The 24,147-nt window shown below is 44.5% G+C and overlaps 1 protein-coding gene across 44 annotated transcripts in view; it reads left to right on the top strand.

Annotated features, from left to right (window-relative positions):
• Positions 1-24,147, top strand: part of LOC140484571 (sorbin and SH3 domain-containing protein 1) — a 408,466-nt gene that overhangs the window by 368,969 nt on the left and 15,350 nt on the right. For 37 of the 44 annotated variants that reach the window (XM_072582966.1, XM_072582965.1, XM_072582978.1 and 34 more), the window contains 6 exons: positions 7,149-7,316; positions 12,404-12,450; positions 15,186-15,300; positions 15,389-15,514; positions 20,679-20,873; positions 21,838-22,542. In XM_072582966.1, coding sequence (XP_072439067.1) covers positions 7,149-7,316; positions 12,404-12,450; positions 15,186-15,300; positions 15,389-15,514; positions 20,679-20,873; positions 21,838-22,542 — 1,356 coding nt within the window. The remainder of the gene's footprint in view (positions 1-7,148; positions 7,317-12,403; positions 12,451-15,185; positions 15,301-15,388; positions 15,515-20,678; positions 20,874-21,837; positions 22,543-24,147) is intronic. The other 7 variants (XM_072582989.1, XM_072582992.1, XM_072582993.1 and 4 more) reach the window with 2 other exon arrangements.

A 24,147-nucleotide genomic window follows, 5' to 3' on the forward strand; every position in this document is an offset into this window, starting at 1 on the left:
GAAATGCCTAATACTAGGGGACATGCATTTAAGGTGAGAGGGGAAAGTTCAAAGGAGATGTGAGGGGCAAGTTTTTTTTACACAGCAAGTGCTGGAAGTGTGGAACACAGCTGCCAGGGATAATGGTGGAGGCAGATACAGTAGGAGCATTTAAGGGACTATTAGATGAGCATGCAAGGAATAGAGGGATATGGGCCAAGGCTAGGCAAAAGGAATTAGTTTAATTTGGTATTACGTTTGGCAGAACATTGTTCGTGTGCTGTATTGTTCTATGTTCAAATGTGTGGCGATGCAGATAAAGTTGTTATCCAGCAGAATTTGGGAATAGATCGTAAGTAAAATGTGCTGGCTATCAGCAATTATTACAACACTGAGAGAAGTAGAAAAAATGTGCATTAACTATGTAATGAGACTTTTAAGAGCCTCTTATTGGAAGAGTATTAGTTCTGGACAACAAAGGCACCCATTATAAAGCCTCTTGGAACGAACAATAAATCAGTGGAAAAGAGATGCATGACATAGAAACTAACTGGATGTAGGTTTGCTCGCTGAGCCGGAAGGTTCGTTTTCAGACGTTTTGCCACCTCTTGCGGCTCATTGATGTTACCAAGTATGGTGGCGAAATGTCTGAAAGCCAACCTTCCGGCTCAGCGAGCAATCCTACATCCAGAACCTCAACCTGAGATGCAAATCTTCTCAAAACTCGCTAATGGAGACTAGCATTGCTCCAATCTTGTCCTGCTGAACTGCTCCCATGTACCATTTCCTTGCTGGTTATAGAGATGACCTGCACTTAATGATCAGCTCTACCACGCACCTTTGTTGATAAACGAAGGAGAAAGAAGCACAAACCAGGAAACCTTAAATAATTAGATTTCAATCAGGAATGTCGCCTCTGTGAAAAGTCAAAATGTTCTATGTTCTGTGGTCATTGTGGAGGTATTGGAGATTCTGGTTGGTGGACCATTCCTATTGCTATGGTATCCAATGTGTATTTTTACAAAATTTACCCTGAACTAGTTTTGCCACTTCAACAGCCCAGTTTAAACAGCCCATTATCTCACAGGACTGTACAGCATTGAACAATACCACTTCACTCATGTTGATACCATTCCTTTGAAAGGTCCATCCAATTACATCCACTTTATATGTTCCCCACAGCATTTTAAGTGTATTTTCAATTCCCTTTGAAAATTATCGCTGAATAAAGTGCCATAATTATGAGGAAAGTCAATGACCCTGGAATAAGAGGATTGATAGAAAGTTGTCAGTACGAGTGGAAAGAGACTCAGTAGTGAACAGAGATTTTTCAGACGTTAAGCTGATGTGCAGTGGTATTCCCCAGAGGTCAGTAATGTGACTTCGCTTGATCAATATAAATGACTAAGATTTGGGTATGCAGGGAAGAGTTACAAATTTGAATGCGACACAAACACTGGAACATTTTGTGAACCATGAAGAGGGTACTAAGACTTTAGGAGAACATAGGCTAATAGAACAGGCTGACATTGCGAATGAATTTTAATGGAGAGAAGTGCAAAATGATGCATTTTGGTAGGAAAACTGGGGGGCGATGATATAAGTTAAACAGTACATTCCAAATGGAGTCCAGGAACAGAAGTACAAGTACAATTAACAATGGAGGTGACAGAAAGCGGTTAAGAAGCCTTGTAGGATCCCCAGCTTGATAAGATTCCCTACAATGTGGAAACAGGCCCTTCAGCCCAACAAGTCCACACCGACCCTCCAAGGAGTAACCCACCCAGAGCCATTTCCCTCTGACTAATACACCTACCACTATGGGCAATTTAGCATGACCATCACCCGACCTTCACATCTTTGGACTGTGAGAGGAAACCAGAGCAAACTCATGCAGACACAGAGAGAATGTGCAAACTCCACACAGACAGTTGCCAGAGGCTTGAATCAAACCCGGGTCCCTGGAGCTGTGAGGCAGCAGTGTGTCCTCACAGCACTTAAGAGAGGCTTGGATAGCAAAAGCAAGGGAGTTCTCATGAACCTTTAGCAAACATTGGATCAGCCTTAATTGGAGATTGCGTTCAGTTCTGGGCAACACACTAAAGGATTGTGAAGGCTTCAGAGAACAGACTCATGCGAATGGTTCAGGGGATAAGGAACTTTAGTTATGTGGATAGATTAAAGAGATGTTTGAGAGGAGATTCAATTTCTTTTAAAGTAAAGAGGGGATCTTGGCAAAATAGAGGCAGAGTCAGGAGAAATTATAACGGAGTATAAAGAAAATGCAGATAAGTTAAACAACTACTTGGTGTTGGTTTTCAGAGAGGAAGACGCAAGAAATCTCCCAGAATTAGAGCTCCAAATAACTAGGGATAAGAACATTAAGGATGTAAACATGTGGCTAGGGGAGTGGTGTGGGAAAGAAGAGTTCAGTTTCATAGGTATCAGTTTTGGAATAAGAGGGATCTGTAACGATGGGACGGTCTCCACCTGAATCAATCTGGAACCAGTGTTCTCGTGAAAAGGATGGTCACTGGGTCTTTAAACTACTGAGTTGGGGAAAGGAAAGGAAAAACAACAGGAAGTATAATGGTAAATAAAAAGGTAAGTATCAGGATAGCATGTGTGCAGGAGGGTTTAACTATAAGATAGGCTATGAAAGAAGCAAAAATGAAGGAGAATTCAGGAGATATTTTTAGACATGTTGGAAATCATGAGGGTATGAAAACTAGCATAAGGGCACTTCACCTGAATACTAGTAACATTCGTAACAAGGTCGATGAATTAATGGCACAAATCATTGCGAATGAATATGATTTAGTAGCCATTATGGAGACACGGTTACAGGATGGTCACAACTGGGAGTTAAATGCTCTGAGTATCAGACTATTCAGAAGGACAGACAGTGAGGTAAGGGAGGGGGTGTAGTTCTGATATACAAGGATGACATCAAGGTGGTGCTGAGCGATGTTAGAGGTTCTATGGAGAATAAGGTTGAATGTATTTGGGTGGAAATTAGAAATTCTAAGAAGAAAAAGTCACTGGTAGATGTAATCTATAGGCCACCGAATAATAACATCACTTGGGGCAGGCAATAAACAAAGAAATAACTAATGCCTGTAAAAATGATATGATATGGTAATTATCATGGGGGACTTTAATCTACATGTCGATTGGTCAAACCAGCTCGGTCAGGGTACCCTTAAGGAGGAGTTCATTGTAATGTGTACCTGCAATAGTTTTCTTGAACCGATGCAGTGGAAACAATGAGGGAGCAAGCAACCCTAGATCTGGTTCTGTGTAATGAGACAGGAATAATTAATGGCCTCGTAGTTAGGGATCCTCTTAGAAGGAGTGATCACAGTATGGTTGAATTCAGATTCCAGATGGAGAGTGTAAAGATAATCCAATATCAGGGTCCTGTGCTTAAACAAAGGAGACTACAATAGAATGAGGGAGGTCTTGGTTAAAGCAGACTGGAAATAACGATTTTATGGTGGAACAGTTGACTAGCAGTGGAGGATTTTCAAAGCAATTTTTCAAAGTGCTCAGCAAAAGTGTATTCCAGTGAAAAGGAAGGACAGTTTTTTTTTTAAAAAGGGGTAATCTGTCATGGGTGTCTAAGGAAATAAAGGAGGCTATTGAATTGAATGAGAGCGCATAGAAAGTGGCCAAGATCAGTGGGAAACTAGAAGACTGGGAAAACTTTAAAGGTCAACAGAAAGCCAGAGGAAATAGTTATAAAGAAAACTACAATAGAACAGAAACACTAGCACAGAATATCAAGACAGATAGCAAAAGGTTCTATAAATATGCAAAACAAAAAAAAGAGTGGCTAAAATAAATGTTGGTCATTTTAGAAAATGAGAAAGGGCATTTAGTTATGGGATATGATGAAATGGCCAGAGCATTGAACAGGTATTTTGTGTCGGTCTACAGTAGAGGACACTACTAACATGCCAGTAATTGACAAAGACGAAGGTAGGTGAGGACCTGGAAACGATCATTATTACAGAAGAGGTCGTGTTGGACAAACTAATGGAGCTAAAGATAGACTAGTCTCCTGGCCCTGATGGAATGCATCCCAGGGTACTAAAGGGGATGGCGGGTGAAATAGCAAGTGCACTTGTAATTTTCCAAAATGCATTGGACTCTGGGGCAGTTCCAGTAGATTGGAAAACAGCAAATGCAGCGAAGGTTCACTAGCTTGATTCCGGAGTTGAGGGGGTTCACTTATGAGGAGAGACTGAGTAGACTGGAATTCCAATCATTGGAATTTAGAATGATGGAGGATCTTATAGGAACATGCCAAATTATGAAGGGATTAGAGGGGATGTTTCCACTGGTGGGTGAAACTAGGACAAGAGGACATAGCCTCAGCATTAGGGGGAGCAGATTTAGGACTGAATTGAGAAGGGACTTCTTCACCCAGAGGGTTGTGAATCTGTGGAATTTCCTGCCCAGTGAAGTACTTGATGCTGTTTCAGTAAATGTTTGTAAAGCTAAGATAGATTTTTTTTAAAACATTAAAGGAATTAAGGAATACGGTGAGGGGGTGAGCAAGTGGAGCTGAGTCCTTGAAAAGATCAGCCATGATCTGACTGAATGGTGGAGCAGGCTCGAAGGGCCAGATGGCCTACTCCTGCTCCTGGTTCTTATGTAGGGAAAATGAGGAGTTGAGGGGAATCAGTATCAGTTCAGAAGGACATATGAGAGAAATTAATGTGGCTGAAAGTTGCTAAGTCCCTGGGATCTGATAGTTGACATCTGAATGTTGAGAGAGGTGGCTACAGAGCTAGACGATGTCTTGGTAACCATCTTCCAGAATGTTCTAGATTCTGGAATGATCTCTGCAGTTTGAGGCTTGCAAATATTTACAAAGGGAGTGAGAATGCAAATCAGAAATTTAGAGACATCCTAGCCTTCTATCAGTACTAACAACCTTGCTAGGATCCACAATAATTGTGATAAGTGATCATTTGAGTGACAATGATCTGGTTTGGCATAGTCCAAAAGAAAAATATATCTCCTCTTGTTAAATTGTTTAATTTGAAATGTATGTTAATTTATAGTGGAGATATGCAATAGTAAAGGTTAGGGGTGTGGGTTGAAGGGCTGGTGTGGCCTCAATGGGCTGAATGGCCAGTTTCCACACTGGAAGGATTGTATCAATCTGCTCTATGAATCTATCGAAGTGAAACAGCTGGAATTCATAAGTGGGGAAATTATATTAAACTTTACGGAAAATTGGTTTCACCAAAATTAGACTCTGTTGTGTGTAGCTCTGGCTGCTATATTGTAACATGGATATCATGGCATAGGAGAAGACACAAAGTGTTTGCAAAGCAAATACCAGAACTTGGAGGTTGTAACTGTAAGGAAAGGTTAAACAGACTGAGACTCTTGCTGTTAAGACAAGTAATAAGGGATGATCAGACAGAAGTTATTAAAAATACAAAGTGTTTTACTAAACACAGAGAATGTTTTCTGTTGTGGGGAAGAGCAAACGAATATAAGAAAGTTGCCAAGAAATCCAACAAGGAATTCGGAAACAACCCATCCACGCAGAGAATGCAGAATTTGTAATCCCAGGAGATGGTTAAGGTCAGTGACATTTAATGGGAATCTGTAGGGACCACGTGAATAATAAGGGCAGACAGGATTATTTTGGGGGTGAGGTTAGATCAGAGGAGGCAAGAGTTGAGTAAAATGCTGGTGTGGATTGAATGGGTCAGAGGACCCCTTCCTGTGCTATGTGTTTTATTCCTCCAATCTGTATTGAGTGTCTTCTGCGATCAGTTGGGATCGAGCAAAAGGTTAATATTGAGTTGAGATAGTGAGGTGACCCTGCCTCTTTGTAAATGATTGTTGAGATTACATTGCTAGTACTGTGTATGATTGTTCTCACCGCAGTGTAAAAAGGAGACTGAAGAAGTTGGAAGGATAAAGGAGGGGAACGAGCTTGAGAGGGAGGATGGAAGGATGTAAACTGGGCATCATCTCCTTGAGAGAGAAGGGTGAGATGATATGTTTGCTGTTTTGAAGGTTGTAACGAGTTAGAGAATGGAGACCATGATCAGCTTGTTCACTTTATTCAGAGCATCAGGACTGGAGGACAGTGGAACAGTACTCCAGTGAGTGCAGTGGAATATGCTCACTGGGGCGATGGTAGTAGTTGGTGGTCAGTTACTAAAGAACAAATTAGAGGGATTTTTAGAGAGTGCTAGTTTGTGATGTATTGTCCAAACCACCTGAGGTCTGGCGTGTGGTAAGTGTAGCTTGTTCGGGAGAAACTGTTGACTCTAACTGATGGTTCCCAAAGCTCTCCGCCACTAAGGGTCTCCCCACCTCTTTTTTCAATCTGTTTAGACTCATTGCTGTGATCACTCAATAATTCCATTAGCAATGGGTTGTGAGACTATTTGAAAAATGAGAGGGTTTGCGTCTTAGTGATACTTATGTGTTGCACGATTGGCATTTTTCTTCCCCAACATGGAATGATTTTACACTAATTGCAGTGGAATGTGAGAATCATTTAAAGTGTTGATCTCTACAGCATCCTCACTGCACTATAACTGCATGTCACTGCCTATAGCTGTGTTAAACGTTTGACATTGATAAAAGCATTTGGAGGATTAATCACCAGTGCCTCTCAGTCTGACTGCCTGTCTCCTGTGGTCGACAGAGGGGTCTACTCTTTCGCCATGGCTGATTAGCAAGGTCCTTGGTTTAGCAGGAACCCCGGTCTGTCTGTGGTGTATTTCAATCTAAACTTTGTCATTTTCTGTTTGCACCCAACTCTCCTCTTGTTATGTGAGCTTATCAATTGCATTTCTCACTAATCTGAATTAAACCTGAAGAAAGTGCTTGTCAATCTCAAATCACAAGTGGGTACAACATGAGCATTAGACTCAGAGTCCAGAGGTCTACAGTGTCAGGAAAAGGCCCTTCAGCCATTGAGTCTGCACCAGTCAAAAACAAGCATTGTAAGAGATTTATGGGTCTGTGTTGCACGTAATTTTTCTGAAAGCCAGATTCTGCATCCTCACAGCTTTTTACGTGTTTGAATATTTTTTTGGCGAGAGAGAATAGGCTTCTTTTTGTGTGTCGCTCTTTTGAATAAGCAAAGGAAAACTTTACAACCCCCATTTTGTGCGATTTTCTACCAGAGACTATTAGAAGAGCAGAGACGGCTTAGACGGGAACAAGAGGAAGCAGATATTGCAGCCAGGAGGCACACAGGAATCGCTCTTACACATCACCAATTTATCACTAATGACAGATTTGGGGACCTCCTTGACATAGATGAGGCAGCCAGGAGGAGATCTGGGTCAGAGGTCGGTTCCACTCACCTCCGTGCACAAATTTGACCCAGAACAGTACATGCCATGTTCTCTATGCTGTGCTGTTTCTTGTTTAGCTTTTTGTGGAATATGTGCACTAACCCTGTGGTAAAAAGCTAACTCTGAAGAATTGTGAGCAGATGCTTCATAACCATTCATGCTGCACGATTTTAAACCATCTCACAGCCCGCCCTTGCCACTGGATTGTCTGTGTGTGTGTGATGTCCTGCACTTTTCAAAACACCACCCAACGATTTTTGTTTAAACATGTTCCTGATTTAAAAGCCTGCTATTTATCTTCACTTCATACTAACCCCATCACTCCATTTTGGCATTGACTATTTGTGAGAGCTGCTTAAAGGAGGATCCTGCTCTGATATGTCTTACAAAGCCAGCTTTTCTCTCAAAGTGTGAGGTTGTCTGGAAACAGTTTAATTCCCAACTACGTTTCACCAGGTAAATAAAGCGGGGCTGCTAATTTCCAGGGCCTCAGCTGTGCATGGGCTATTCGACTGCAGACCGCATCACAGTCAAGATGCATACCATTAGCACACTGAGCATGGCTGTATGATTGCAGGGCAGCAGTCAACTCACTGGTTTCACTCTCCCTCTGCCGGGGTCAGTTGCGGGAGTTTACTGCGACAGTCTGATCCAGGGCAGGCTGGGAACTGAACAGGGAAACATCCTGGTACTGTGTGGGCCTGTATCATGCTAGTCCGAAAGTACAAACCTGACACTTGGTGAAGGGGACAGTAGTAATTCGTAGCTGTGCTAGAACATAGACCATGACAGTGCAGTACAGGCCCTTCGGCCCTCGATGTTGTGCCGACCTGCAAAACCAATCTGAAGCCCATCTAACCTACACTATTTCATTATCATCCATATGTTTATCTAATGATGCTAGTCCTGATGGAGGCAATAAAATGAATTCAGTAACACGATGAGAGTGGGGAGGTTAGCAGTTAGCTAGCTCTGGCTAGTGTCAGCTGCAGTGCAGGTTCAATCCCTCTACCGGCTGAAGCAGCACCTCCTGACCTTGTCCCATGTTTGATTGGAATGGTATTCCTCAAGGTGTAAAATCAATTCCCTTCATCGGCTAAGCGCAATTACTTGTTAATATAGCAAACCTGGGCTTTGTAGCTGCACTGTGTCTCAGCACAACTGAGATGTGCATCAAAAATAAATGAAGAGCAAAGCGGTCTGTTTTGATGCCATCCTCTCTGAGCAAATACGCATGGACCTGATTTCTGTGCCTACAAAACCTGCTGGTTGAAGGAAATCCTATGCTTTAAGTTTTGTCAAGTTCTTTGTTGTATAGTTAAAGGCATCAAAACAGGATGGTCAGAACTGGGTTCCATTCAGGAGAACAGTCCCATTCAACAATCTTTTAGGGTCTTGCTCCTGGCTCCTAATCACTGCTCAAATTTCCAGTGTGCGCTGGTGACTCTTAACCAGGCCAATTGGCTACAGTTCAGAGAGAGAGAGGTAAAAAAACCGGAATAATTAGAGAAATGAGGAAAGAAAGATTAATAACAAATCTTTTTCAAAAAATGACTTGAGGTTGGGCTTGGTTGTCCTCATTCAGAATGACATGGAGTTGGTGGTCCCTAGTCTGTGGTGATCGGTTTGTTGCTCATCACTTTCACCTCTCTGTTTGGTTCAGACCATTGGACAAAAGGACTGCTGCCACTGGGTGTGATATTCCTTGCCTTAACCACACAATGGTGCCACCAGTATTCACCAACGCCTGGAACGTTTAATTCTGCTTCTATGTTCAAGACACAGTCCAGCACTCCTGCCATTCACTTATATGTTTATTAACATGTTATTATAATATTTACACTTCCTTTTGAAGCTACAGCTTTGTTTTCATTTGCATTGCCCCCATAAGTTTCCATTTATTTGGGAGGTATTAATTTCTACCCGTGAAATTGATCATGCCCATATTGTGAATGGTCTGTAAACAGATGCAGAATGAATACGTTGACAGGAAAATGACACAGGCAAAGTACTTAAGGTTCTACATTTTTAATCATTAACTATGTTGTTAGATTTGCCCGATTCCTTGAATCAACTCATTTTTTGCAGCTGTTGGGATTCGATTCTGTTTCATTCTGCCTCTCCTCTGACTGGAGTGGAGACTGTAGCTGATATACTCTGGAATGCATGACTTAATACCACTCAGTAAGTGATCAGAGTTCCTGAAAAGGAGATTGGAATCACCTCTGTTGATGGTTCCACTGCTGAGCATACTACAGGGCAGAAAGCACCAGCCTCAAGTTGCCTGGACTATGCTGGTTACCTGGTCACAGTCAACACTTGGAATGGTGCAGTTGGCTTCATCTGTGGGTTAGGGAGGGTGCCTGCTGTTGGCCATTCCTCAGGTGTGTGTGGGTGGGTGTGTGTGTGTAAGAGAGATTGCACATGGATGATGATATGTATTTATGTGCACGAACACTTGCATCTACACACACGTATGTCCAATGGCGTACACATTTGCATGAATTGCACATCCAAGATGTACTCCTGCATGACATGCATAGATCAGAGGATTGAACCCACTTCTGAAGCCCCTGTTAGTCAAATATCTTGGTAAGGATCGTGCTGCAGGTCTGTACACATGGATGCTCCCATAGGAGGTTGCCATGGTGAGAGGGGCACTGCCAGTATTTATGGAGCTGAATCTCAGTAGGATCTGAGACTTGCCAGGGCCAAGCTGGTTAGCATTGTGGGGAAAATAATCCAATAGACAAATATTGAGTAGCATTATTGAGAATTTTTGAAATGTTGACTTGATAAATGATTTTTAAAATGAAAGAACATTGAAAGCTTCCTTTATTATTACTTGGTCAAATTTCTGAAATACCCTCCTTGACAACAGAAGGTTGCCTGTAGATTAGATTACAGTGTGGAAACAGGCCCTTCGGCCCAACAAGTCCACACCGACCCGCCGAAGCGCAACCCACCCATACCCCTACATTTACCCCTTACCTAACACTACAGGCAATTTAGCATGGCCAATTCACCTAACCTGCACATCTTTGGACTGTGGGAGGAAACCGGAGCACCCAGAGCAAACCCACGTAGAACGGGGAGAACGTGCAAACTCCACACAGTCAGTCGCCTGAGGCGGGAATTGAACCCGGGTCTCTGGCGCTGTGAGGCAGCAGTGCTAACCACTGTGCCACCGTGCTGCCCACACCGTAGTGTATGATCCACAGTGCTGGACCAAGAACACAGCTTGCCACCATCTCCAGGGCAGTTGGAAATGATTAACAAATACTGGCATAGCCAGTGATACAGTGATCCCATAAAAACGAATTGGTTTGTAAAACCCAACTGTGTTAGAGACACACAGGCCTTTGGGATCAATGGCTGCTTCTCTCCCCAACACTGACTCGCTGGTGGCCCATTAAGTTGTCACTGTGTGACGTACTGAATGCCCACTTCCCTCTATTGTGAAGAAGCTAGCAGACAGTGATTGAGCTTAATTTATTTTTTGACAGTCTCGCAACAAAGTCCTTCACTTCCCTCAACTCCTCACAGAGCAGCTTACCTCATCCTTTGACCTCCCCCCATGGGAACGTGGTGGTGTAGTGCTTCCATCATTGGACGAGTCATCCAGAGCTTCAGGCTCATGCTCTGGGGCCATGGGTTCAAACCCCACCCAAGGCACTGGTGGAATGTAGACAGCTAATACACCTACAATATAAAACTAGTCTCCATAAAACTATAGTCAATTGCTCAAAAAATATTGTCTGTTTCACTAAAGCTCTTTAGGTAATGAAATATGCTGTCCTTACACAGTCGGTCTGTAATCCTGATTTGTACTGCAGTAATATGGTTACTCTTAATTGCCTACAAAATGGCAACAAGCCATTATTGGGCAATTAATGATGTGCAAACAAGCCCCATGAATCAATACTTGAAAAAAAAGCATCCATTTCCATGTTCCCAGTCCAGAGACATTATCATTACCCCATGACTTCTTAAGGGTGTATTCAATTTTTAAGGTTGAAGGGGTTTTAAACTGTAAGGAAGTGGGCGTTGTGAAGAGTGGAGTTGAGAGAAAAGACCAATTAAAATCTTATTGAATGGTGGGTCAGGCTGTGCTGTCCATTCTTGCTGCCTTAGAAACTAGGTGCAGGCATAGAGCTTTTGGCCCTTTCGGTCTGCTCCATCACTCAAATGGATCATGGCTGATCCTCTATCTCAGTATGATATTCTTGCTTTTTTTTCCCCCACACCTCATGATGCCTTTAAAATCTAAAAATGCATCAATCTTTTTCTCAAATGTATTCAGCGACTTGGCCTCCACAACCTTCTGTGGTAGAACAATCCACAAATTCACTGCTGTCGGGTGACCATCCTAAATGGTCTACCCCATATCCTGAGACTGTCTCCCCTGGTTCAAGACTCACCAAGGGAAGACATCCCCTTGCATCTAGTCTGTCCAGCCCTGTTAGAATTTGAAACATTTTGATCAAATCTTCTGTCATCCTTCTAAACACTGATGCGACTGGGCCTATATTTGCAAATCTCTCCTCATAGGCCAGACCAGTATAAGCCTTTGCTGCTCTCCCAGTGGCAAGTTTATCCTTTCTTAGGTAGGGAGATGAATGCTTAGCACAGCACTCCAGCTGTGGTCTTGCCAAGGTCCAGCATAACTGCAATAAAACATCCCTACTTCTGAACTCAATCCTCTTCCCCAAATGCTGCAAAAACTGTAGATTCAAGCTGCTGTAATCTGGACCCGAAGCCAAAACTCTGCTGACGGATTTTATCCACATCCCAAGGCAGCTTTGCCTTTTCAGGTGAGAAACATTCTGGTTGAACCTTAAGTAACTCTTGTCGCGGTCGCCATAAACCTGATTGACAAGTTGCCAGGATCTCGCGTCAGATTGCAGGAATCATGGCTAGCATGTGGCTTGAGTTGTGTGCTGTGCTGCGCGCTTTGTGAGTTCAGCACGTCCGTTCCACTAACCGTTTTATTGTCTGCGCTGCTGCTATTGTGCTTTGAGGGTATGAAAAGCTGCACTGTGCAGTGGGCTGTGTCGTTAATCCCGTGCCTCCCTTTACAGATGTCACCAGCCAGAGCCAAGTTTGACTTCAAGGCGCAGTCTCTGAAGTGAGTTAAACCGTTTAACTTCTGGTTACAGTGGCTAAGGCAATATTTCAGGTTCTGGGCAAATGCAGCCCTTACTGCTAAGCAAGCATGTGTCCCCAGGCCAGCAACATGATCCCACACCTCTCATCGTGCACAGGTCTCATTCCAGGAATTCCATGTTCCATTCCCTCGCTGTCTGAGTGCCAAGTTCAATGGGTCGCTTTGTATAGTGACCAGAAATTCGATCATGATCTTCTAATCTCAAAGCTCAAACACGCAGTCATTGATAGAGGGGCTTCACCTTGTGGATTGACCCGGACTTATGTCCGGATCCCTGCTTCCTGTGTGAATTTCAAAATTCCAAGAGAAGAGATTCATGCACTTTATTAATGAATGTGATTTATATCTCACTGCTGTGGGGTTTGAACCAGGGTCCATTCTCCTGTCTCGTGCTGAAGGCTGTGCCCCACACTCAGCTGAGGCCCTGAACCCCACACGCTGCCTGTCTGAGGACTCCTCAAGTCGAGAGGACGGATCCTGATTGCTTCTGCACATCACAGGATCTGAAGCTGTTGAGATTTTCCCTGCCCTGTTCAGGATACTATTTCTTCTCCAACTCCATTTAAAAAAAAGCCCATTGAACTCATCCTTTCCCCAAACACACCAGACTTCTACAGCTCAGCAAGCCTCTGTTTATGCACAAGCCGACCCCATGCAACAAGATCTTGTAACCAATTGCCGCTTGACTCTGGTCCTACAGCCCATTTCTGGATCATTGATATCGTCTGAAGTATTGTTTCATACCACATCGCACTGCTGCCTTAATATGGTGCAGGCATGATGGGCTAAATGATCGCCACCTGCACCACAATATGTCAATTATTCTGTAGTCTTAACCTCCTCACCTGTAACCTGTCTTTCTCTCTCTCTCTCGCTGTCTGTCGCCATCTGCCTCTGTTTTGCACTCTGTGTCCTGTCTGTCTCTGTTTCTTGCTCTGTGACCCATCGGTGTCTCTCGCTCTGTGTGTGTCTCTCTCTTAGAACTGATATTGACATCCCCCCCCCCCCCCCCCCCCCCCCCCGAGATGTTGGCTTCAATTTTCCTGTCACATCCAAAACTCTTTAATCTTCCACCCCTGGATCGCCATCATTTACCCCACCCCCACCCAAACCTTACCCCTACGGGATTAGCACTCGACCCCTCTGTCCATGCCTGTCCAGACCAGCAGCTGCAATCAGTAACTTGTGCAGCAAAGGCATCTCGTCAGCTCTGTGCTAACATTTGCCTGAAACAGGAGGGAGTTCCTCACCGGTATTAGTCAGAAAGCCCATTCCTGATTACAGTTTAGCTCCTGTTGGACCCCGTTCAGAACCTCGCCCCATCCTGAATGATTCCCTTCATGTGACTGCCCTTAACTCATAGCCCAATTCCCAGTCCGGCATCAGATGTTGGATTACTGTGACGGAACTAGAATCGTGCCAAAACCTTTGGGAAAATCTATGTGGTAGAGCTGGGATCAGTGGCGTAATTGACTCTTTCTCTGTTGTTTGTTAGGCTGCTGGTGAGAAACATTGAAACATAGGCCATTTGGCCCTCCGAGCCTGTTGCACCACTCAATATGATCATAGCTGATCATCTAACTCAGTCCCCTGTTCCCACTATTTTCCTTCTATCCTTTAATTCCTTTAGTCCTGAGAACTATATCTAATGCCTCCTTCAAAACATTGTATATTTTCACCTCAACCACTTCCTATGACAGAAAATTCTGCAGGCTCACACTCTCTGGGCGAAACAATTCTTCCTCCTCAGTCCTAAAGTCTATCCCTTATCCTGAGACTTTGATTCCAGTTCAGGACTCCCTAGTCATAGGGTAAGCACAGGAAAGATAATCCAAATCTAGAGAGTCTGAGTGTTTTCCCTGTTATTTTCAGTATTAACTAGGGTTATGGACCAGACCAGACCAAACACTCTTCAAATATGTCAAGAAGGTAGCCTAGACCCTAACGTTTCCTTATTTCAAAGGCAAATGTCAGGCCATTGCTTTCCAGATGTAATTTGATTGGTCAGACTGCCAGTCTTGAAGCAGAACACACTTTATTCATACATTACAATTAAATACAAAAAAAAGAAATTGGAATAATTAATTATATTTGAAAACTTAACTGAATAATAGATTACTTTATTACTAAACAGTAACTGTTCCAATGCAGTAACATTCCATAAACATGGCATTGACAAAGATTATCTCACGTGCAACTCCCGCAGCTGGAAGAGAACCCCAGCTTTTAGCTGTAATCGAGAGAGGAAAAATAGCTTCCACATCTAGCTTCAAGATCACAGCAACCGTTAGTGAAAATCTAAAACTAAAAACCTGGCTCTTGGGGAGATTGATCCCACCCATTCAAGCTGCTTCTATTGTTTCAGCCTTGAAAATAAAACCTCCAGGCCCCACTGATTGTTTACTCCAGTGGCTCTGAGCAGACTGCTCAGCATCTCTCTCTCTCAACCTTTCTTCATTAAAAGAAAATACAGGATGAAATACACCTCTTAAAGCCAGAGTACCGTCACACCCAGGCTTCATCCCCTCTGTATGTGGCTCTCTGCAGCTCACTACTGCATCAAGGAGAGCGTCAACTATTGGCAACTGGAGTGCCACGTCTAAATCAGTTCATTGTAGAAATCTCTGCTTGAAAAGCTTTAGTCTCTCTGTGAATGAATACTAAGAGGCACTAACTGTTATCTTTGTTGGACTTAGGGAGCTGCCGTTTCAGAAGGGAGACATCGTCTACATCTATAGACAGATAGATCAGAACTGGTATGAAGGCGAGCACCATGGGAGAGTTGGTATCTTTCCCAGGTCGTACATTGAGGTAAAGCAGCCGCGCGTCCAGCAATGAGTTAGGAGAGTGTGCGTGAAGCTCTGTTGACCGGTATTGATCTCTGGTCTCCTCGCTGCAGCTTCTGCCGCCAACGGAAAGGGCCCAACCCAAAAAAGCGCCCCCACTTCAGGTGCTGGAATACGGTGAGGCCGTGGCTCGTTTCAACTTCAATGGTGACACCCACGTGGAGATGTCTTTCAGGAAGGTAGGAATCACTCAGCATCCCAGCTTCCTGGAAGCCTTTGAGTTGTTGTGTTTGGATGGCTGATCGGAGTAGGAGGGGTGTTGCTGATGGAGGAATGAACGTTTTTTGGTACCTGATCAATTAATAAGACAATAAGATGTAGGAGCAGAATTGGCCATTCTGCCCATCAAATCTGCTTTGCCATTCGATGCGATATGGCTCATTTGATAATCCTCAATTCCAATTTTTCGCATTTTCCCCATTACCCTTGGATCCTTTCCTGATCAAAAGTCTATCTGTTTCAGCTTTGAATATACTTAACCAACAAGCCTGAATAGCACTCTGTGCAAGTTGTTCCACAATTTATTTCCCTCTGGGAGAAGAAATTTGTCATCCTCTGTCTTAAAGCCTTGTCTTGAAATTAATGCTGTCTGGCCGGAGACTCTCCAACAAGGGAAAACAGTCTTTCCACATCTGCCTTACCAAGCATTCTCACTGTGGTCTGACGTATACCTTGTATCATTTTAACAAACCTTCACTATTTTGATATTCCCTTTTGAAATAAAGGCCGACTCTGCATTTGCCTTTTATATTACCCACTGAACTTGTTTGCTCGCTTTTAGTGATTTCTGGGCATGGATTCCCCAGTCCCTCTGTTCCATAGCTTTTTTGCAGTCTTTCTTCATTTAAGTGATTTAAGCTCCTCTATCTTTCCTGCCAAAGTGCATAACTTCCTATTCCCCCAACCCCCCACATTATATTCCATCTGCCAAATAGTTCCTGCCTCGAGGACAAAGAGGCACTTTATTTACTGTGTCCCCAACAGCATCCCCACCTCAGGGGAGCAGTTAACACTGAAACAGTGTGATGTTATTCCATTTCCCACTGCCATGTCTTGACAAAGAGGAAGTAAATCTCTGCTAAATGACGAGTAACATAATCTTTGGTGTCCATGGCTGGTTGGAACTTTTCTTTTATCTTTTACTCATTCTTCTCATCGTTGGCAAGATGGCAGGGTGGCACAGTGAATCAGCGGTTAGCACGGCTGCAACATCAGCGTCAGGGACCCAGGTTCGATTCCACACTCTGGTGACTGTCTTTGTCTTTGTGGAGTTTGCGCATTCTCCCATGTCTGCATCTCCGTAGTGTTCCGCTCGTGCACATTAGGTAGTTTAGCTGTGGAAAGTATAGCATTACAGGGCTGGAGTGGGTCTGGGTGAGATGGAATTTGGAGAGTCGGTGTAGGACCTGATGGGCCAAATGGACTGCTCTCACACTGTAGGGATTCTATAATTCTAAGACCTTGAGAGGATAATGGTGAACCATCTCCCTCAGCCTCGGTTGGAAAGGTGCATTCATGATGCTGTTCCACAGATTACTCTGATTTTTTTTAAAATCAAGGATCATGAAAGGACTGCAATATTGCTGCAAGTCAAGATGGTCAGTGGCTTGGAGGGAACTTGTTATAGTTCTTCCAGAGATTGTGGGTTTGGCAGGTGCTGTCAGCGGAGACTTGGCAAATTGCTGATTAGGTTAGATTCCCACAATGTGAAAACAGGCCCTTCTGCCCAACAAGTCCACATCGACCCTCCGAAGAGTAACCCACTCAGATTCATTCCCCTCTGACTAATGCATCTAACACAATGGGCAATTTAGAATGGCCAATTAGTGGGCGGCACGGTGGCACAGTGGTTAGCACTGCTGCCTCACAGCGCCAGAGACCTGGGTTCAATTCCTGCCTCAGGCGACTGACTGTGAGGAGTTTGCACATTCTCCCCGTGTCTGTGTGGGTTTCCTCCGGGTGCTCCGGTTTCCTCCCACACTCCAAAGATGTGCTAGTCAGGTGAATTGGCCAAGCTAAATTGCCCGTAGTGTTAGGTAAGGGTATGGGTGGGTTGCACTTCAGCGGGTCGGTGTAGACTTGTTGGGCCGAAGGGCCTGTTTCCACACCGTAAGTAATCTAATCTAATCTTCACCTAACCTGCACATCTTTTGGACTGTGGGAGGAAACCGGAGCACCCGGAGAAAACCCACTCAAACACTGGGAGAATGTGCAAACTTCACACAGACAGTTGCCCGAGGCTGGAATCGAACCTGCCTCCCTGGTCCTGTGAGGCAGCAGTGCTAACCACTGAGCCACCGTGCCATTGTTAATTCTGCAGATGATATACACTTTAACCATGGAGATTCTCCAAGGTTGCTCTGTATAGGTCCCACTTAAAGTCACTGCAACGCATCTGCATGGGTACACGGATAGGAAAGGTTTAGCATCATACGGGCCAAATACCAGCAAATGGGACTAGATTAATTTGGGATATGTGGTTGGCATGGATGTGTTGGACCGAACAGTTTCTATCCATGCTGTACGTCTCTGACTCTGTGCCTTGGTTTACTACAAACGGGAGGTAATTGCAACTCAGTCAGTGGAAATACTGTGATACTGTCACTGCACCAGTCAATGCAGGCACAAACACCTCACCATGGTGACGAGTATAGTTTAAATTTCAAATTTGGAACTGAAAGGTGACCATGATGATAGTTGTCAATTGTTGTGCAAACTCATCTGGTTCACATGGACCAGCCTGGAAACAGACACTTCGGTTCAACTTGTCCATGCCGACCAGATATCCCAACCCAATCTAGCCCCACCTGCCAGCACCTGGCCCATATCCCTCCAAACCTTTCCTATTCGTATACCCAGCCTTTTAAGTGTTGTAATCATACCAGCCTCTACCACTTCCTCTGGCAGCTCATTCCATACATGCACCACCCTCTGTGTGAAAACGTTGCCCCTTAGGTCTCTTTTATATCTTTCCCCTCTCACCCTAAACCTATGCTCTCTAGTTCTGGACTCCTCCACCCCAGGAAAAAGACTTTGTCTATTTATTCTATCCATACCCCTCATGATTTTATTAACTTCAACCACCGCTCCAGGGAAAACAGCCCCAGCCTATTCAACCTCTCCCTATTGCTCAAATCCACCAACCCTTGCAACATCCTTGTAATCTTTTCTGAACCTTTCAAGTTTCACAACATCTGTCCGATAGGAAGGAGACGCAGTATTCCAAAAGTGGCCTAACCAATGACCTGTACAGCTGCACATGACTTCTCAACTCCTGTACTCAATACTCTGACCAATAAAGGAAAACATACCAAATGCTGCCTTCACTATCCTAATCTAACTGCGACTCCACTTTCAAGGAGCTATGAACCTGCAATCCAAGGTTTCTTTGTTCAACAACACTCCCTAGGACCTTACCATTAAGTGTATAAGTCCTGCTAAGATTTGCTTTCCCAAAATGCAGCACCTCGCATTTATCTAAATTAAACTCCATCTGCCACTTCTCAGCCCATTGGCCCATCTGGTCAAGATCCTGTTGTAACCTGAGATAACCTTCTTCGCTGTCCACCACCCCTCCAATTTTGGTGTCATCTGCAAACTTACTAACTGTATCTCTTATGCTCACATCCAAATCATTTATATACATGATGAAAGTAGTGGACCCAGCACCGATCCTTGTGGCACTCCACTGGTCACAGGCCTCCAATCTGGAAAACAACCCTCCACCACTACCCTCTATCTTCTACCTTTGAGCCGATCTATATCCAAATGACTAGTTCTCCCTGTATTCCATGAGATCTAACCTTCTAACCAGTCTCTCTCATGGGGAACCTCATGGAACGCCTTACAGAAGTCCATATAGATCACATCTACTGCTCTGCCCTCATCAATCATCTTTGTTATTTCTTCAAAAAACTCAATCAAGTTTGTGAGACATGATTTCCCCCACACAAAACCATGTTCACTATCCCTAATCAGTCCTTGCCTTTCCAAATACCTCTTCCTTTTAGGGAAGGGAAGGGAATCTGTTGTGTTGACCTGGTCTGGCCTTCATGTGATGCCATAATCACAGCAATGTACTGTATTCTTAATTGCCCTTTGAAATGGCTGAGCAAGCCATGCAGGTGAGGAAGGGCAGCACATTTTGGCATTTCCAACAATGCCCATGGCCAATGGAAGAATAATAAATAATAATGTTGTGTGCAAAATACAGTTGCCAATTTGCACTTAGCTCCCATTAACTATTACATGCTAATCAACCTATTTATAAATATTAAGGGCTAGATATTTGCCAGGGTATCGGGTAGAGTTCTCTTGCCTTTCTCTGAATAGTGCCATAGGATCTTTACCTCCCTGAGAGAGTTGACCCTGCATCAGACTGTGATGCCTTTGATAGTGTGACACTCTCTCGGTACTGCACTGGTGTTGGCCTGGATTTAGATCTCCCCTTTCTGAAGTGAGACTTGAACCTACAGTCTCCTTTCCCACCTTTTTACAGCTGTTTCCCTCTCGAATATTTCCCATCAAGTTCCAAAAGTAAAAGTGGTTTTCAGTGTCGAACCAGTGAATGAAAATGTCCCACTCAATGCAGCATCGAGACCTTGAGTGGAGTTGGAATGATGTATGAAGTTTGGAAAAGCCTTTTACTCTTGTAACCATACTCCAGAAGGACTTGACCCAATCTGTCAGGAAACATAGTATTCAGTTCCCCAGAAATAAATAGAGTCTGCTGCAGATGGGCACTGCATCTCTGTTAAACTTCAAATGATCTTAGACTGTTTGCAATGCATCGTCATGCTGTAACTCCCTTGTCATCTGGAGTGGTATGATTAGATTACCTACAGTGTGGAAACAGGCCCTTCGGCCCAACCAGTCCACACCGACCCTCCGAAGAGTAACCACCCAGACCCATTTCCCTTTGACTAATACACCTAGCACTACAGACAATTTAGCATGGCTAATTCACCTGACCTGCACACCTTTGGACAGTGGGAGGAAGCTGGAGCACCCGGAGGAAACCCACGCAGACACAGGGAGAATGTGCAAACTCCACACAGACAGTCACCCGAGGCTGGAATCGAACCTGGGACCCTGGTGCTGTGAGGCAGCAGTGCTAACCACTGAGCCACCGTGCCACCCCTATGTATGTCAGAGGAATAGTGTTGAAAGGAGATCCAGACAAAGGAATAGGAAGAGTGATGATGTGATAACATGAGGTTAATGGAAGAGGTTTTTACAAGATATTTAAGCTCCAGCACCAACATGCAGTTTGAATGGCCTGTTTTTGTGTGTTCTCTGTGTCTCCAGACAATGATTGACTGACCTTCCTTCCTTCCCCTGCAGGGCGAGCGAATCACACTTGTAAGAAGAGTTGATGAAAACTGGTATGAGGGTAAAATCTCAGGCACCAACCGCCAGGGCATTTTCCCTGTCACGTATGTGGATGTGATTAAGAGACCGAGGGTAAAGAATGCAATCGATTACCCTGATCCCCCTGGATCTTATTCTTCCAATCGCAGCTCGACGAGCTCCCCACAGGTATCATTTCCCTCTCTAAGTAAGCTTTGAGCACCATCTATTGCCCAATGTTTGTATTACATCTTATCCCAAATACTTGGGGTGTCTCTCTTCTTGATGCTGAAAATAATTTAACTGTCCACAAAGGGTCACCACCCACCAATCTCACCTTCTACCCTCCAGTTCCCAAATCCTCCTTTACAGGTCTTTTTTTGGGGGGGTTACGGAGGTCATTGAGAGGCTGAGGGGCACTTTAGTAGCAATGCTGTATTTACCTTGGCTAATGTAAGTTGGCTGCTGGATCTCTTACCCTCACCCCTAACCCAGCAGCGTGGGTGGGGTGGGGAGGGGAGGCAGGGGAGAAGATTCAACGCACAATACCCTGCTTCACAGCACCTGAATTGTATATTCCATATCAAGGAAAATGAATATCCTCAAAGCATTCCCTGAGTAAGTAACTGACCAAGGATCAGCCCTCCTGTCTCTCTGTGAGGAAGGCAAGGTGGGGTGGGGGGGAGTGATTATTGCCTAGGGTTTGTACTGGAGACTGCAGGGTGTTCCTGTGGATGTGGTGGGACACAGATCCAATGGCCGTCACAGTCAAACAGTCTGGTAATGCTCTGAGACATGAAGAATGAGAGCCTAGGGTAAGTATTGGGGAGCTCTCAGCAGTGGGAACACGTTTTGGGACAAGAGGGTAGTTTAGAAAGCCAGGAGAGGGCAAAGATTCTGTTTGATTAATGAGATTAGCATAAGTGTGATTAAGTGACACTCCTCTAATGCTGGATGGGCAGTCCTATTTACATTTTTTTAAAATGTGCAATATTCCATTTCTCATCCTTTTTTAAATGTTCAAATTACGATCAGCTTGCCTTATTTTTTCATATCCTGCTACCTTTGCCTGTTTTAGCTGTTTAAAGCTCTCTCTCGCTGTGCCTCACTTTCTCCATTTGTTCACCTCTTCCTTTTTCTCTTCTGTTTTAAGTTTTCTGCTCGCCCCATACCATCTCCTCCTCCTGCTCCACCTCACTGTCGCAGAGTGCTCACTCCAGATATGCAAGCTGTGACTTCTGACTGGATCACGCTGACGATGGGAATCTCCCCGAGCCACACTCCTCTTGTGACTCCTCCGTTGCCTCCTCTCCCTGAAGGCTTCTACTCTGATGGGAACTACCTTAGCACCTCACTGGCAAGCAGCCCTTTGCTAACGGTCAGCCCTCCTCCGTCAAAAGAATCTGCCGAATCTACACCCTACAGTAATAAGTCACCTTTGCCACCACCTCGATCATGGCAGTCTGGGAGGAGCGTCACATTTAGCAATGCCTTCAGTGAGGAACCCGTTCAATTTACACCATCTCCCACCTTTAGTTATTATGATTTCTCCCCTGCATTAACCTCACCAACACCACCTCCAGGTTCAAGTCCGCTCAACATGGCTGACAGTCTCTCTGCTGTAAGGAAAGGGAGGTGTGAGGGCGAAGCAGTGAATCCTCTGACTGTCAGTCTGGGTGGTGTGCCCAGTGAGGCATCTGACCTGGGCGTGTGGTGCAAGAGCCCAAAGGAACGACAGCACCCTGCAGTTAGTGGGCACTGTGAGCTGTCCAGGGAGCTCCTGAGGATTGTCCAGGGTAGTAGCGAGCAAGACCTAGAATGCACCAGCAATGGGAAACCAGCAGAACCAACAGAGAAGGTAGCTGCTGCTGCACGGTGGTGTGTTTATGTTCAGTTTCTCCCTTGCTGACAGCATTGTGAAGCATTGTAAAATATTACTAACTAGCCACTAATAGAGAAAGCTGTAGTTCTGAGCTGAACCTCCCCTCATCAACTAGAACATAGAACATTCCAGCATAGTACAGGCCCTTCGGCTCTTGATTTTGCGTACCAATCCTACACTATTCCATTATCATCCATATGTTTACTAATGACCATTTAAATGCCCTTAAAGTTGGTGAGTCTACTACTGTTGTAGGCAGTGCGTTCCATACCCCTACTACTCTGAGTAAAGAAACTACCTCTGACATCTGTCCTCAATTTAAAGCTATGTCCCCTCATGCTGGCCATCACCATCCAAGGAAAAAGTCTCTCACTGTCCATTCTACCTAAACCTCTAATTATCCTACAGCTCTTTATTAAGTCACCTTCTTCTCTCTAATGAAAACAGCCTCAGGTCCCTCAGTCTTTCCTCAAAAGACCTTCCCTCCATACCAGGCAACATCCCAGTAAATCCCCTCTGAACCCTTTCCAGAGCTTCCATATCCTTCCTACAATACGGTGACTAGAACTGTACGCAAGTGCTGCAACAGGACTTCGAAACTCAATCCCTCTACCAATAAAAGCTAACAGACCATTTGCCTTCTTAACAACCTTATCACCCTGGGTGGCAACTTTCATGGACACTGAGATGTCTCTGCTCACCCACTCTACCAAGAATCTTACCAGTAGCCCAGTACTCTTTGTTCCCATTGCTCCTTCCAAAGTGAATCACCGGGATGGTGTAGGAGGGAGGATTTCGGATACCTGGATAATTGGGGTTCGTACTGGAGTAGGTGAGACCTCAAAACGGGGTAGTCTACACATGATCCAGAGGGGTACCAATGTCCTGGGGGGAGCATATTTGCTAATGCTCTTTGGGAGGTTTTAAAGTAATTCAACAGGGGGATGGGAACCTCAATTATAGTTCCATTTTCATCCATATGTTTATTCAATGACCATTTAAGGGCATTTAAGTGGTCATTGGATAAACGTATGGATGAAAATGGAATAGTGTAGGATAGAGGGCATTGAGTTTGGTTCCTCAGACCGGAGCAACATTGAGGACTGAAGGTCCTGCACTGTGCTGTAATGTTCTATGAATTAGTTAAAACCCTCCTGAAGAGCATTAACAAATTCTTCCCCCCACCCAGGATATTGATACCCCTCTTGGTCAGGTATCAACCATTCTGTTTGTAGAGTTCCCACCTAGCCCTGAATGTGCCCCAATCATCCAGGAATCCAAAACCCTCCCTCCCTCTGCCATCCCTGTCGCCACATGTTCAACTCCTCTCTCTCCCTATTCCTCACCTCACTAGCACGTGGCACGGGCAACTGTTTGTTGTAGCACTAAGCTTCCACCCCAGCTCCCTGAGTTTCTGCCTGTGGCAGTTACTGTGAAGTGGCACATTCTTAATGTCTCACACTAACTCCCTTCCTGCCTTTGCTCAGGTCTGAGTGAAAAGTCCGTGAAGTCTGCACCCATCTTGAGCATGTGCAACAAATGAAGCTAATATTAAGAAGTGTCTGCGACAATTACTGTCCG

This window comes from Chiloscyllium punctatum, chromosome 13, assembly GCF_047496795.1.
Source record: "Chiloscyllium punctatum isolate Juve2018m chromosome 13, sChiPun1.3, whole genome shotgun sequence".
NCBI lineage: Eukaryota > Metazoa > Chordata > Chondrichthyes > Orectolobiformes > Hemiscylliidae > Chiloscyllium > Chiloscyllium punctatum.